This window comes from Ziziphus jujuba, chromosome 8 (genome assembly GCF_031755915.1).
Source record: "Ziziphus jujuba cultivar Dongzao chromosome 8, ASM3175591v1".
Taxonomy (NCBI): Eukaryota; Viridiplantae; Streptophyta; class Magnoliopsida; order Rosales; family Rhamnaceae; genus Ziziphus; species Ziziphus jujuba.
In genome coordinates this window covers 21,088,310-21,104,124 of record NC_083386.1, presented here as the reverse complement: position 1 = coordinate 21,104,124, position 15,815 = coordinate 21,088,310, and the positions used below count along the sequence as shown (strand labels likewise).

At 36.6% G+C, this 15,815-nt stretch overlaps 1 protein-coding gene across 1 annotated transcript; it reads left to right on the top strand.

Moving 5' to 3' along the window:
* The first annotated feature begins 10,287 nt into the window (after positions 1 to 10,287).
* Positions 10,288 to 11,391, top strand: LOC107413871 (em protein H5). Its single transcript, XM_016021925.3, has 2 exons — positions 10,288 to 10,497; positions 11,034 to 11,391. The coding sequence occupies exons 1-2, from the start codon at positions 10,293 to 10,295 to the stop codon at positions 11,198 to 11,200; spliced, it is 372 nt and encodes a 123-aa protein (XP_015877411.2). The 5' UTR covers positions 10,288 to 10,292; the 3' UTR covers positions 11,201 to 11,391.
* The last annotated feature ends 4,424 nt before the right edge of the window (positions 11,392 to 15,815 follow it).

Genomic DNA, 15,815 nt, shown 5'->3' with positions numbered 1-15,815 from the left:
CCCAGCGTCCCAAGGTACCGCCAGACAGGAGGTTATAGAAAGAAACCGGCCTACGGTCGCGTGGCATCCCACTGCGCCGCTGCTAACCTGGTGTCCCGGCCATGGGGGGTGGCCGCCCTCTCCGATGGCATGCACAGGACACCCTCATAATATCAACCGCGCGCTACTCACACCCACCTGCGCGCTAATCACAACCGTGTGCACACTAACCATATCACATATACCATATCACATAATCAGAACACCAGTACGTGCACGGTGCATCTAAAATTCATAAAATCCACAATTTAAATTATAAAACAAATTTCACATTTTTCATAAACATAGCGGGCATAATCCATCCGCTTGAACCGGAAAATTCTCCACAATTTCCTTATAATTAATACCATAAATTCCATGATTTTCAAATCCACCAACTCCCAAATCCATCAATTCAAATATCCACATTTTTTCCAAGCATAAATAATTTCTCGAAATATCATAATCAAATCCCATAATATTTTATGGGCATATTTCATAAAAATTGAAATCACCAACATAACCAAATATTTTCCTTGAAATATTTGAAAATCAAATCGTGCCCAATTTACCATTAAAACCACACCAATTTCAAAATCCTCAAAACCATAAAATAATTCCACACGGCATAAATTTGTAGAATTCGCATTTTCTTAAATCCAATAAATTCATAAATAATTCTACAATAAATCCAATAAATATTTGGCACATAGAAATTAAATTCCAAATATTTAATTCACACATAATATATTCATCAATTAAATTCCCCAAAATTAATTTGAAGGTGGGTCACTCACCTGGAGCACGCAATTAACCCATGATCCACTACGGGATCAATTCTACGACTCACCGGTGCTCCTAGAACAAAATTCACAGACAGTCAAATAAATTAATATTTTATTCGGGTAAATAATACCCGGTACCCGGGGGGTCAAAACACAAACGATAACTAAAATTTACGAATCATATACCGAATCGAAGCTCGAGTGATGCTAATCACAGATCCGGTCTTAATTTTCGATGATCGTACCCGACGGGGTTTGAATTTTATCGGGAAGCTTTTCGGGTTTCGGCTCCGCAATTCTCCCAAACCGTCGCGAATTGGTGGAAACGGAAGTCGGATTTGGGTTCAGGAGGTCGAACACTGCAGACTGGAGCTGGCCGGAAATTTTCGGGTACTCGCCGGAACAGTAATTTCCGGCGGGCCGCCACGTCACGGGCAACCGTCGCCGGAACAGTAATTTCCGACGGTGGCCGTTTGCTGTGAAATTTTGCAGATTTGTAGATCGTGAGGAGAGCAATCCAACGGGACCGACGGTGAGCAAAACGGAGGTCGGACGGCGGAGAAATCACCGTTTGAAGATTTTCGACCCCTCGCCGGAAAACGCTCCGATCCCGGCGCGTCGGTGGTCCGATGGCCGTGATTTTTGGTGGGTAGGCCGGAATTGAGGAGAGGATCAAGGCTGTCAGGCGCGTGTGGCCGGAAAATGGCCGGAACAGTGCCGATTCGCGGTGGCCGGCGGTGGAGGGGAAAAATCGCCGCCAAACTTCGGACGTCCGATCCGGGCGCGTCCGGCGGCCGTTCGCCGTGAAATTTGGAGGTTTTGCCGGAAATGAGGTGGGCAATCTGGCTGGCCGGCGCGTGTACAGTAACTAGGCCGGAAAAACGTGAAAATGGCCGGCGGCCGGCGGGTCCTCTCTCTCTCTTTCTCTCTCCTCTCTCTCTTTCTCTCTCTTCTCTCTCTTTCTCTCTCTTCCCCGAGAGTTTTTCAAAATTAAAACCCTGTGTGACACTGTTCATGCCACGTGGACCACTCAGAAGCTGACACGTGGCATTTCACTGTTCACGACCCAAAAACATTAAAATAATACGGTATCCTGTAAACTTCAAACGTCCATAACTTTTTAACCGGATGTCCGTTTTGAGCGTGCCGCTAGTCTGTGAACTCGTATCGACGAGCACTTCACAACCATGCATGAGTCAAAGCTCAATTCCCCATAAACAAAAAGTCAACTCCGGCACCCCTTGGACAGTTTGTACCGCAACTTATTTCGTCCATAACTTTCAAACCGTAGCTCCGTTTTCGACGTGCTACCAGTCTACGAACTCGTGGCATCGTGCACTTCGCCACGGTGCCCTAGTCATCTCGAAATTCCCACCGAGTCAAAAAGTCAACTTTTGACCCCTTTGGTCAACGGTCAACAGTCAACCTCGGTCAACGTGCACGGATTCCGGTGCGATTTGGGACGGGGTGTTACAACAGTACCCACCGACATTGTGCCATGTGTCATTTTTCTAGCCAACCCATGAGTGTCTAGTGGTACCCATGGGTGATATTTTAATTGGTTGAAATGAGAGGTAGGGGCGAAAGGGAAGAGAGAGAAAGAGGTGAGAGAGAGAGGAGAGAGAAAGAGTGAGAATTGGCCAGCCGCCGTTATCCATTTTTCGACCACCCCCTTGCTACACGCACCAGACCACCATCAGTCTCCCATCATTTCTAGCCAGCCACCCAAAAATCACAGCCAACTGCTTGCCAAAGAGCTCAGATCGAGGCATTTTTCATCCATGGAGTCGTTTCCTTTTCTAGCCAATTTCTCCTAAACCAACCACCCATTTTCGACACCGCCAATCCCATTGTCTTATCCGTCCTCCGATCTACCTTCCCACAAAAAATCATGGCCATTGGCCACCGGACGCACCTCCGGTGGTGATCTTTCCTGGTGGGTATGGCAGCTCATCGTGAAATTTGGTTTCGGCGAGTTTCCAGTGATCCCACCTATCTTTTTCCACTAATTTGACCTTCCTAAACTCAAATTCAAGGTCCTTTTTTCCTAATTCTTGACGGATTGAGAGATTCGAGAGCATTAAGTCCAACATTTTTGGTAAGATTCCGGCTATCACAAGTCCGATCTCTGGGAGGTAAGACTCAATCCGTAATCCTTGCTTCATAAGCTTCATTTTGGTACATTATTTTTAAATTTTGGACAACGTTTGTGTTAGCTCTCCCGAGTATCCTTGTGTGATATCCAATTAAAATATTAATTTAATTGGGTTTGTGTATCATTGATATTTTAGATACACGTGTGAGTCGTGGGATCGATCCCATGGAGGATCTTGATTGATTCACGTGCTTGAGGTGAATGACCCACTTTCAAAATTATTTTGGGATATTAAATTATATATATTTTGCATTAATTGATTATTTGAAAAATATGTTTTATATGTTGGATATTTAGTAAAATTGTTAAATAAATTTATTTTGCCAAATTGTGACAATTTCAATATATGTGTTGCTTTCCATATATTTTGGGATTTAAAACAATTATGAATTTAAAGTTTTAATAAATTATTGTTATGTTTGGTGTTGAATTTATGATGCATAATGAATGTATTTATATGAATTTATGCATTTATGGATTTTTATGTGATTTTTTTTATGCAAATTTATTTATGTTGAATTTTAAGGATTTGAGGAAATATTTGTTTAAAATTTTTATGCTCAAAGAATTTATTTATGCATTTAAATATTTATAGATTTGGTTTTATGGTATTGAAAAATTGATATATTTATACTGATGGATTTAAATTGATGGATTTACGTTGTAGAATTTAAGTGATGGATTTATAATGATGATTTAAAAGAAAGGTGGTATTTTATTGATTTAAATGGATGAAATAAACCCGGTGGTATTTATGTAAATATTGATTTTATGATTTTTAGATGCACTATAAAGTATTGGTATTCTGTATTGTATATGTGGATATGATTAGCACGCAAGTTTATAGTGTCGTCCTATGGAATGCTATAGACCTGAGGGCTGGCAGGATTTAATGCAGAGTAAGCATCAGTCGTCCCCCTCTATTGCCGAGATGACTGTTGAAAGCAGTGGAGCTGTTGGGAAGCCAAGCAACCATATGCCGGTTTTTCTCTTTAATCTCCTCGTCAGTCAGTGCTTGGGAAGTTTAATACCATCACGCACCACTGGTATATAGTTAGGTTCATCAAATAGTTTTCTTGATATGATTTCCAAAATAAAAATGTTTTAAAAGAATATTTAATTATGTTTTTATTATTTATTCAGATTAATGTTTTAAAAATGTATTTGACCATGATTATATTTTTTAAATTGATTTGATGATTTAAAATGGATTTTATTATATTTTTACCATTTATTTCAAATAGATGTTTTAAATTAATTTTAAATATTTCTTTTTATTAATTAATTGATATATTCTACTTATTTTAGATTGATCGTTTCACTGCATTTTATCATGTTTTTATTATTTATTTAAATTTGAGATTTTAATATAAATTTCATTGTATTTCATTATCTTTTTCAAAATGAGGTTTAAAAGTAATTAAAATATTTCTTTGATTATTTCATTTTAATTAATAAATTTTATAATTTATATATTAAGTTTATTTTTGTTTTTATGCCAAATTTCTCTAGTACAAGTTTATTTATGATTTTATTTTACCTTATAATATTTTATTCTAAATTTAATAAATTGTTCTTAAAGTATTTTCAACGTAAATTTTAAATTCCAAATTATTTGTGTTCTATTTGCATTTTGTTGACTTATGGATTTCCTTGATTTGTTGGAGTATACAAATATTGGATTTCGTGATGTTTTAAAAGGGGAACCTTTCCAATTGAGTGAATTGTGAGGGTTTTGAGGGAAAACATTATTTTCAACTAACTATTATTTATTTATTATTAATTAATCAAGCGTATTATATTATTATGATTATTATTACTATTATTATATAATAAACTGAATCACTAACTGAGACGATTAGTATCTCATATTTTTTAAATTCGTTCCCCTAGGTCCAAGTTAGTAGATGTTGATCGTCCAAGGATAAGCTCGACGTCTTTATTCATTGTTGAAGGTCCAAGAAGCCTTCCTTTCTTTATTTTCTATCTTGTAATATTTTATCTTATGTTGTAATAACTCTTATACTTAATAATTCTATAAATGCTCTATATATTATGTTGGATGTATTTAACTAATATTGTACTTAATCCCTGTATGTTGTTTTTGAAATGCTGAAATTCAAGGAAATAAATTGTAGCAAGGTGGGAGGAACAATGAGATATTGTTAGAAGTGTGTTTCTGTGCAGAAAATTTTGTGGTAAGTCCAACCCATAAGGAAGATACTGTCGGATTTTCCATTGGAGAGTCCAATAGGGTTTCCCTAGAATCAAAATTTGTTTAGGGTTTCGATGAGAGATTTTGGACGGGTTCTGACATATATTGTCAGGACCCGTCTAAAATTTCTCACCAGAACCCTAGACAAACCTTGATCCCAGGGAAACCTAGCAAACCCTCCAATGGAAAATCCGGTAGAACCTCCCTTAAGGGTTGGATTTACCAAAATTTTCCTGCACTGAAAATACACTTATAGAAACATCCCCTTATTCCTCCCACATTACTACAATATAATTCCACAAATTTGCAGCACTCCAAATAATGACAAGGAATTAATGCAGTATTTAATAAAATGTGTCCAATACAATATACAGAGCATTATACAAATAAAGATGGAATTGATACAATGACAGATAAAGAAGTAATACAAGATGAAGAGGAAAAAGGGAGAAAATGCTTCTTGGACTTTCGGCAATGAACTGAGACGTCGAGCTCGCCCCGGACGATCAACGTCTCCCAAATCTTGTACTTAGGGGAACGGAATTTAGAAATATGAGATGTTAATCATCTCAATGAGTGACCCTATCTACTGTACAATTATAACAGTAATAATAATTATAGTATACTTGATTAATTAAGAATAAATAAATAATAATTAATTAAAAATAATATTTTCTCTCAAAACCCTTACGGTTCACTGGGTTGGAAAAGTTCCCTTTTAAAACATTGTCGTAAAACCCAATATTTTATGCCCCGAAAGTCAAGTAATAATTAATCAACTAAATATCAAATAAAATATAATAAATCAAGCATCCAAAATTTATAATGAAAATAAAATAGGAATAGAAATAAAAATAATTCCGTAACAATTACTAAATGATTAATAATGTCATAAACAAATAATACGAAAATATTAATGAAACTTACATTAAGACAATTCAGGAAATAATAAAATAATTAGAATGAATCGATTAATTGAATAATTAAATCAAATTAAAACCTCCATTTAAAATAAATGGTAAAAACATAGTAAAATCTCTTTAAAATCATCAAATCAATGTAAATAGTAAAATCAAGGTAAGATGTATTATTAAAACATTAATATAAATAGGTAATTAAAAACATAATAAAATTCCATAAAATTTGTATTAAAATCTCCAATTGAAATAAATAATAGAAACAATATTAAATACATTTAATTCAATTACGACTTTAAAACTTTAGGATTTGAAATTTATATCAGAAAAAATAATCACTTGATGCACTACACTATATACCAGTGATATCTCACGATACCCAGCGTCCTGAGCACCGTGTAACGGGAGGTTAAAAAGAAAAACTTGCATATAGTTGCTTTGGCATCCCGACAGTGCCGCTGCTTAAACCGTCATCCCGGCCATAGAGGGGACGGCTTATGGCCAATATCAAACTTACCTACCCTCGGTCCAATAGCAACTCACGGGAGACATTATAACTTGTGCGCTCATCCACATATACAGTACAGAACACCAGTATTGTATGAGTGCGTCTAAAATAAATAACCAAATTTATTATTAAAATACCAAATTTTCCAAAATTTACCGTGGGAATTATACTATTTTTCAAATTCACCTTCCCACATTTTTCTTAAATAACATCAGCATAAATCCACCGATAATAATATACAATTAATTTTTTCCCAAATCATAAAATCAATCAAATAATATTCCAAGGCATAATTATACAATTTGAAACCACCAAACTTAAACCAATATTTCCTTGAAATATTTAAAATCAAATTATGCCTAAAAATAATATTAAAACCACAAGAATTTCATATATAATTTAATTCCACAAATCCTCAATACCATAAAATAATTTCCACAATGCATAAATTTATATAAATGCATTTTTAATAATCAAAATAAATTCACAAATAAATTCCGTAATAAATCAAATAATATTACTTTTACAATTCCTTTAAATATCAAATTGTCATAAAATATGGATTTTCATAATTTATCAAAAATCATATATTTCAATTTATTCAAATATGGGCATAAAAATTTCCACATATAAATCCACTAAATATTTGACACATAAAATATAAATTTCAAATATTCAATTCACACAAAATACTCACAAATTTAGTTCCCGAAATTAATTTGAAGGTGGGTCACTCACCTGGAGCACGCAATTAATCCAAGATTCTCCATGGGATCTATTCCACGACGTACACGTGCTCCTAGAACAACAATATTACACATCTCAAATAAATTAATATTTTATTCGGATAAATAATACCCGGTACCTAGGGGGACTAACACAAACGTTAACCAAAATTGATGAGTAATATACCAAAACGAAGCTTGTGGAACAAGGATCACATTACCGGCCTCCATTGACCCCAATTCCGCCAGTGGTGGTCGGAATTTACCCGGGAAGTATCGGCCGAATTTCACCTCCTCATAACTCATGAACCACTTTGAATTTAAACAATTGGCGACTATATTTGAACTCAGAGGACCCAAAATAGGGGGAAAGGGGTGGCAATTCGGACTGGACTGGCCGAAAACAGCGAGAATCGCCGGAAAAACTCAACCCGCCGCCGCCTACTTCATCGGCCCGATCTGGGAGTGTCTGGCAGCGTCTGGCCGGGAAATTTGGAGGGTGGCATCACCGGGGACTAGGCTTCACCGGTGGCCGGCACGTGTGGCCGTTCGGTGGCTGGAATCTGAGAAACGGCACGGACCCAAGAGGAGGAAAAGGAAAGGAAAGGAAGAAGAAAGAAGAAGAAGGAAGAAGAAGAAGAAAGCTTGGGGGGGGCTGAGGTGTTTTCCCACGTGGGGGAAGGAAAAAAAAAAGAAAAAAAAAAGAAAAAAGAAAAAAGAAAAAAGAAAAAGAAATAAAAAGAAAATAAAAGAAATAATTAAATAATAATAAAATAATATTATTGTATAAAATAATAATAAAATAATATGGTATTTAACCATAGTTGACATGTGGCATCTCACCATTGTGACACGTGGCACCTTTTATTAAGTCACACATGGCCCACTGTTCACATATTTAAAAATAATATTAAAATAATACTGCATTTGAAAAATTTTATAGGTCCATAACTTTTAAACCACGTGTCCAAATCGGACGTACCACTAGTCTATGAACTCATATCGATGAGTGCTTCACAACCATGCATGAGTCAAAGCTCAACTTTGCATGAACAAAAAGTCAATTCTAGCACCCTTTGGATAGTTTGGACCTCGACTTGTTTTGTTTATAACTTTCAAACCGTAGCTCCGTTTTCGACGTGCTACTAGTCTATGAACTCGTGACAATGTGTACTTTTTAAAGGTACCTCGGTCAATGTGAAATTCCAACAGGAACAAAAAGTCAACATTTGATCCCTTCTCGGTCAACGACGGTCAACCTTGGTCAAATTTGAGAAATTTCCAATGTACTTCGGGACGGGGTGTTACATATATACTTATTTATTTATTTATTTATATTTTTCATTTAAATGAATATTATGTATTTATTTATTTATATTTTTAATTTAAATGAATATTATGTATTATGAGATATCATATTTGGTCATATTTCAAACCCTAATAGCGCCGCCATGATCCACCTCACTCAACTCAACTTCACCGATCAGGAACTTTGCCAACCAAGATCTTCACTGAACCAAGATCGTCGCCCCCTCTCAATGTAGCCTTACCTCACTTAACTCAACCTCTTGCTGAAACCGACTAGAACATTTGTTGACCAGGATCTTCATTGAACCAGGAAATTCTCCTCCTCTCAATGCAGCCTCTGAGTCACAAGTGGACTACTAACGAAGAAGGATGAATGTCTCCCCTACCATCACCTTCACAGCAGCAACAAACAACTGCTAGTCCTCACTCAACTCTCTCAACCTCTCACTCCTTCGCTGAGGCTCTCGCCCACGCCAACCAAAACCTTTCCCCGCCAGAATTCGTCTAATCCGACCCATCAATTACCCAAAAAAAAAAAAAAAAGGTGGTGCTGGGGGATTGGGGTTGCCCCATCCCCAATGGAGAAATCCCCATCTCCACCTTGTCTCTAAAGAATCAGGGAAAACCATGGGGATCGGGTGAAGAATTTTCCACATGGATGGAGATGAGATTTAAAAAATCAATCTCGATCGCCCTATTGACATTGCTAGAATTGAAATGATTATGATTGTTATAATAACTATCACCTTAAACACATTATTTTAACATTTATGAATTGATTATGATTGTTATAATAATTATCACCTTAAACACATTATTTAACATTTATACATTTAATTTTCTATTTTGTTTTGTTTTTTTCTCTCAAACATACTCGAATAATAATAATAATTCATAGTGACAAACTAATTATTTAAACAAACCTTATTTTATTAACAACTCAAAATATGGTTTTTCAATTTGGTAGTTTCCTATTCTGAAGTTGCAATTAAATACTTGCAATTAAATGAAAAGTCTAATTATCATTCCCTCCCAAAAATAGAAAAGCAAAAATGCCACTAACATTTAAATTACATGTCAATTTCTTTTTTTCTTTTAATCAATTACAATAATTTTTATTCTAAAAGATAGATGTGCGTGTATCTTGAACCCACAAATACAGGTATAAATGTTTTATCACTAGATCAAGCATATTTGATATGTCGATTTAATTTATGTTATAATAAAATGTAAAAAAAAAAAAAAAAAAAAGGAAAGGAAACCGGTAAACGAAAGACATATAAACGTTGACAGACAAAGACTCTTTTTAGAAAGTTTATAAGGATTGATTATGGTCAATTTCGTTAAGACCATTCCCAAAAAAGTGCACCTAATTACTCCGCACATAATAAACCGAAAGAAGAGAAAATTTTCTATGCACATTGTGTAATAGAATCAGAAAAAACAAAGATGTACGTGTCAACCAAACAAGGCACTTCAATATCACTATCAAATTCATCAAAATACGTGTTATTCTATTTGTAACCCAACGAACATACGTGTCGAACGGGGTCGCTCCCATTTTGACTCGTCACTCATCCACTTGTCAACAAATGCTTATTGCTGTCCTCCAACACATTCCACTATAAAATCCCTAGTCCCCAGTACCACAAGAAAATCCCATGAAGTCGTTAGCACTGCAAAACACCATTCATAATCTACGTTGTTGCGTTCTAGAATCACTTTTGGTTGCAAAAGTTCAGAGAAGAGAAATGGCATCAGGACAAGACAGAGCCGAACTCGACGCCAGGGCTAGGCAGGGAGAGACTGTGGTTCCTGGTGGAACCGGAGGCAAAAGTCTCGAAGCCCAGGAACACCTCGCCGAAGGTTATATATATAAATAACTCCCATCTTTTTTTTTTTCTTTACATATATCATAAATAAAAATAATTTTATTTGTTCATCTAATAATAAAAACATAATTTTATTTTACCAGGCAATAACTACCAAATTATGCTGGAGCTGTAATAGGATACATATCTAGATTATGCTGAACATAGACAACTATTATTTGTAATAGGATGTTCATTTTGCATTTGCATTTTATTGTTTATAAGGAAAATTTTCATTTAAACACTTCATCTGTTACTTTTTTCCAATTGCAATTATGGTAAGTTTAATTATGGTGAAATTAAAGTATTTTAAATTAAATTTGATCTATTTATACCTTAATAGGAAGGGTTATATGTATGATTTCTTTTCTTAATTAGGAAAACCTTCATGAATGCAGGTAACCTTTTTTTATATGTAATTTGTGCTGGATTATTCCAGTATAAATTTTCCAAATAAAAGAATCACTGTATATATAAGTATATTTCTGTTGTATTGTTTTAATTTTGTTTCTTATATATATTATTTTAAAGGGAGGAGCCGAGGAGGAAATACAAGGAAGGAGCAACTGGGAAAAGAAGGGTACCAGGAAATGGGAAGGAAAGGTGGGCTGAGCACCATGGACGAGTCAGGCGGTGAGCGTGTGGCTCGGGAGGGTATTCCAATCGACGAGGACAAGTTCAAGACTAGAAACCATTAGTTTACATAGATTTGCTTGTATTACTGTCCATGTGGTGTTTGTTTTGTCAAGCAAAGCAGTGAGAGTTATGTTTAGTGCAACCACATATGTTGTTAGGTTTGGTTGCGTTCTTTTAGGGATGTTGGTTAAGACTATTGTTTGTTGATGTGTTTTCGGATATGAAAGCATTAGATCCATAGTTTGCTTCTGGATTTAAGAAGTGTAATCTTTTCCCTTCTAAAAGCTAATCTAATGCACTCATTATGATCAAGGATTAAAGTATTGAGAGAGAGAGAGAGAGAAAGTATCTACAGCCAAGATTAACCTTAAAAAGTTAATGAATTTCAAACTTAAAAATATATACAGAAATATATGATTTAGTTAATTATAAAATATGCTGCCGAACTACCACAGCATCTCATTTGCGTCCCGGATTATAGGAAGAAATTGAAAAATTTGTTAATTAATAAAATATAAAATATGCCGCTTCACTGCCATGGCATCACAATTCCGTCCTTCTGAAGAAAAACTTGCATATAAAGCAACTGGGATCTATAAAAACTATAATCATGTGTCCAACGTCCATAATAAATAGTCTGAAGCAGTTATATATAATTTTTGTATGGATATGTGAATGTCTTCACAAGGTTCCAAAAAACAGTTCATAATAATTGTTGTGTGAATATGTGAATGTCTTCACAAGGTTCTTTTCGGAACGCTATTTTTGTTTCATTATCGGAGTATCGCTTTGGTGGATGACAAAGTCAAAACCCATATATTATACAAAGGTATAGCCAATATACTTTTAGTTTTTATTTTAATAATAGACAATGTGTCAAATTTTCTTAATTAGTTTTAATTAAGATATTTCTAATATATGAAAGACAAAAAACTTAACATTTGTACATGTTATCTTAAAAAAGACACAAACATAAATTAAATAAAGAATTTTTTTCACGCTTAAATCTATTTAGACTCGAAATGGACAAAAAACAAACACCATGTATTGCATATTTGTACCTAATATTGGTTTTGATGATGGTATAATACTTTTTTTTTCTTTGTTTTTTGGTAAATTGGTAAGATACTTGTTGACATGTAGGATATTTATTGTAACACCCCGACCCAAACCACATTAGAATTCGTGCACGTTGATCGAGGTTGACCGTTGACCGAGTGGGTCAAAATTGATTTTTTGTTCCAGTTGAAATTTCTAGTTGACCATGGAACCGTGGCGAAGTGCATGATGCCCCGAGTTCGTAGACTAGTAGCATGTCGAAAACGGAGCTACGGTTTGAAAGTTATGGGCAAAACAAATCGAGATGCAAACTGTTCAAAAGGTGCCGGGAGTTGACTTTTTATCGTTGTATAATTTTGTTTTGACTTTTGTATGGTTGTAAAGTACTCGTCGATACGAGTTCATAGACTAGCAGCACGCTTAAATTGGACATCTGGTTAAAAAGTTATGGACGTGTGAAATTCGCCGAATACTATAATATTTTATTATATCTGGCTTAAGTGCACAGTAACGCCACATGTCGTCACCTGATTGGTCCATGTGGGTGAACAGTGTCACCCACGGTGGCTTTTATTTGGCAAAAACGATGGGGAGGAGAGAGAAAGAGAGAGGAGAGAGAGAGGGAGAGAGAGAAACGACTGGCCACTGAATTGTCAAATTTTCCGGCCGATTCTTGCTACACGCACCGGCTAGACGGGAGCGCCTCTCCATTCCCGACCGAACCCCGAAATTTCACGACCGCCGGTTGTCGGACGCGCCCAGATCGAGCCGGCGAAGCTCGGCGGCGATTTTTCCCCTCCACCGCCGTTTGACCCATTTCCGGCCATTTTCAGGCCACACGCGCCAGCCACCCCTCACCACCTCCTCATTTCCGGCCAGCCTACCAAATTTCACGGCCACGGGACCTCCGACACGCCGGGATCGGAGTATTTTCTGGCGAGACGCCGAAAACCTTCAAACCCCGATCTCTTCGCCATCCAACCTCCGTTTGCCTCACCGCCGATCCCGTTGGAACCCTCTCCCCTCGATTTACAAAACCCCCAAAAATCTCAGCTATCGGCCATCGGACGCGCTGCCGCCGGCGACGGTTGCCGGTGACCGCTGCAGCTCGCCAGAAGTCACTGTTCCGGCGAGTACCCAGTTGCACCGTCGGTCCCTCTCCACTAATTCCGACCTCCTAAATCCAAATCCGGTGTCCTTTTCCTCCAATTCGGGACGGTTTGGGAGAATCGAGGAGTTGAATCCCGAAAGCTTTCCGGCGAGATTCTGGCCACCTCGGGTCCAATCTCCGAGAAGTAAGACCGGATCCGTGATCCTCGTCACTCAAGCTTCGATTCGGTATATTACTCGTAATTTTTAGTTGTCGTTTGTGTTCGCTCCCCGGATACCCATTTGGGAGTTACCCGATTAAAATATTAATATATTTGGTTGGTGTACTGTGGAAGTTATAGGTGCACGTGTGGGTAATGGAGTTGATCCTGCGGAGGATCTTAGCTGATATACGGGCTCAAGGTGAGTGACCCACCTTTAAAAATATTTTGGGGTAATTAATTATATTTAATTGGTATTTAATTGATATTTGGAATTATGCTCATATGGTACAATTTAATTATTATTTTATTGTGACTTAATTTTATTTATTATGCATGAGCAAGATATTTTCAGTAATAAATTGTATGTGGTTTTAATATTATTTTGGGCATAATTGGTTTAAATATTTTAAGAAAATTATTTGTTTAATTGGTGGTTTAAAATTTTATAATTATGCCCATGGTATATTATTTGTTGAACCTCATGTTACGAGAAAAATTATTATTTTATCGTTATTGATGGTTTCGTACCGGGTATGTTAAAAGAAAATATGTGGGATGGTAAATTTGAAAATTTGTATATTTCCCACGGTGATTTTGGAAAATCGGTACGGTGATAATTAATTTAGTAATTATTTTAGATGCACTCATATAGTATTGGTGTTCCGGTGTGTAACACCCCGTCCCGAATCATGTCGGAATTTTTGCACGTTGACCGAGGTTGACTGTTGACCGTTGACCAAGGGGTCAAAAGTTGACTTTTTTGACCTGGTTGGAATTTTAGGTTGACTGAGGTACCGTTACAAATTACACGTTGGCACGAGTTCGTAGACTGGTAGCACGTCGAAATCGGAGCTACGGTTTGAAAGTTTTGAGTAAAACAAGTTGAGGTCCAAACTGTCCAAGGGGTGTCGGAGTTGACTTTTTATTCATGCAAGGTTGAGCGTTGACTCATGCATGGTTGTGAAGTGCTCGTCGATACGAGTCCGTAGACTAGCGGCACGTCCGATTTGGACATGTGGTTTGAAAGTTATGGACCTGTAAAGTTTTTCAAATACTATATTATTTTAATATTATTTTTACACACATAACGAGGTGTCACGTGTGACTCAATGAAGGTGGCCATGTGTCACCATGGTGAAATGGCACATGTCAACCATGTGAAAAAATCAAATTATTTTATTATTTTTGAATAATAATATTATTATTAATATTATTTAATTATTTCTTTTTTATTTCTTTTTCTTTTTCTTTTTCTTTTTCTTTTTCCCACGTGGGAAAACACCAATCCTTTCTTTTTCTTTTTCTTTTTCTTTTTTTTTTCTTTTTTCCTTCTTCTTCCCCGAAATACACACACACACGCAGCTTTTCTTTCTTCTCTCCCGACCGTCCCTCTCTCTCCTGTGTTTCAAATTCCGGCCACCCATAGCCCTCACGCGCCAGCCACCAAGGAAGCCCGCCACCTTGCGAGCTTGGCCGCCAAGTTTCACGGCCAGCAGCAGCTGGACGCGCGCCGATCGGGCCGGAGAAGCCGCCGGCCGGCCAAGTTTCTCTCTCCTCTTTTCTTGTGTTTTCCGGCCAGCCCACTCCCAATTGAGCCTCCTATCCCCCTATTTTGGGTCCTCTTAATCCAAAAATGGCCTCCAATCTCAAAAATTCGAAGCGGTTTGAAAGATTCCTCAAGATCAAAACCGGCCGAAGCTTTCCGATCAAATTCCGGCCACCTCCGGCGGAATTGGGGTCGATGGAGACCGAATTGGTGATCCTCGTCCCACAAGCTTCGATTCGGTATATCATTCGCCTATTTTGGTTAAAGTTTGCGTTTAAGCCCCCGGGTACCGGGTATTATTTACCCGAATAAAATATTAATTTATTTGACTGTCTGTGAATTTTGTTCTAGGAGCACCGGTGAGTCGTAGAATTGATCCCGTGGTGGATCATGGGTGAATTGCGTGCTCCAGGTGAGTGGCCCACCTTTAAAAATATTTTTGGGGTAATTAACTGTATTTATGTGGTGTTGATTTGATATCTGTAATTTGTACTTATGTGGTGTATTTTAAATACAATCGGAAAAAATATTATTTTATATATATATTTACCATTGGTAATAAATGGAAATTTTGGGGTCATTAGAAATTCCCGATTATTATTTTATTGTGATTAAATGATATTTATTACACATGAGTAAGTATTTTCAGTAAATTGTTGTGTTTGGATTTTATATAAATTTCGGGCATAATTGGGTTAAATATTTGTTTAAGTTGGTGGTTTAATTTTATAAATTATGCCCGCGGTATTTTTATGGTGC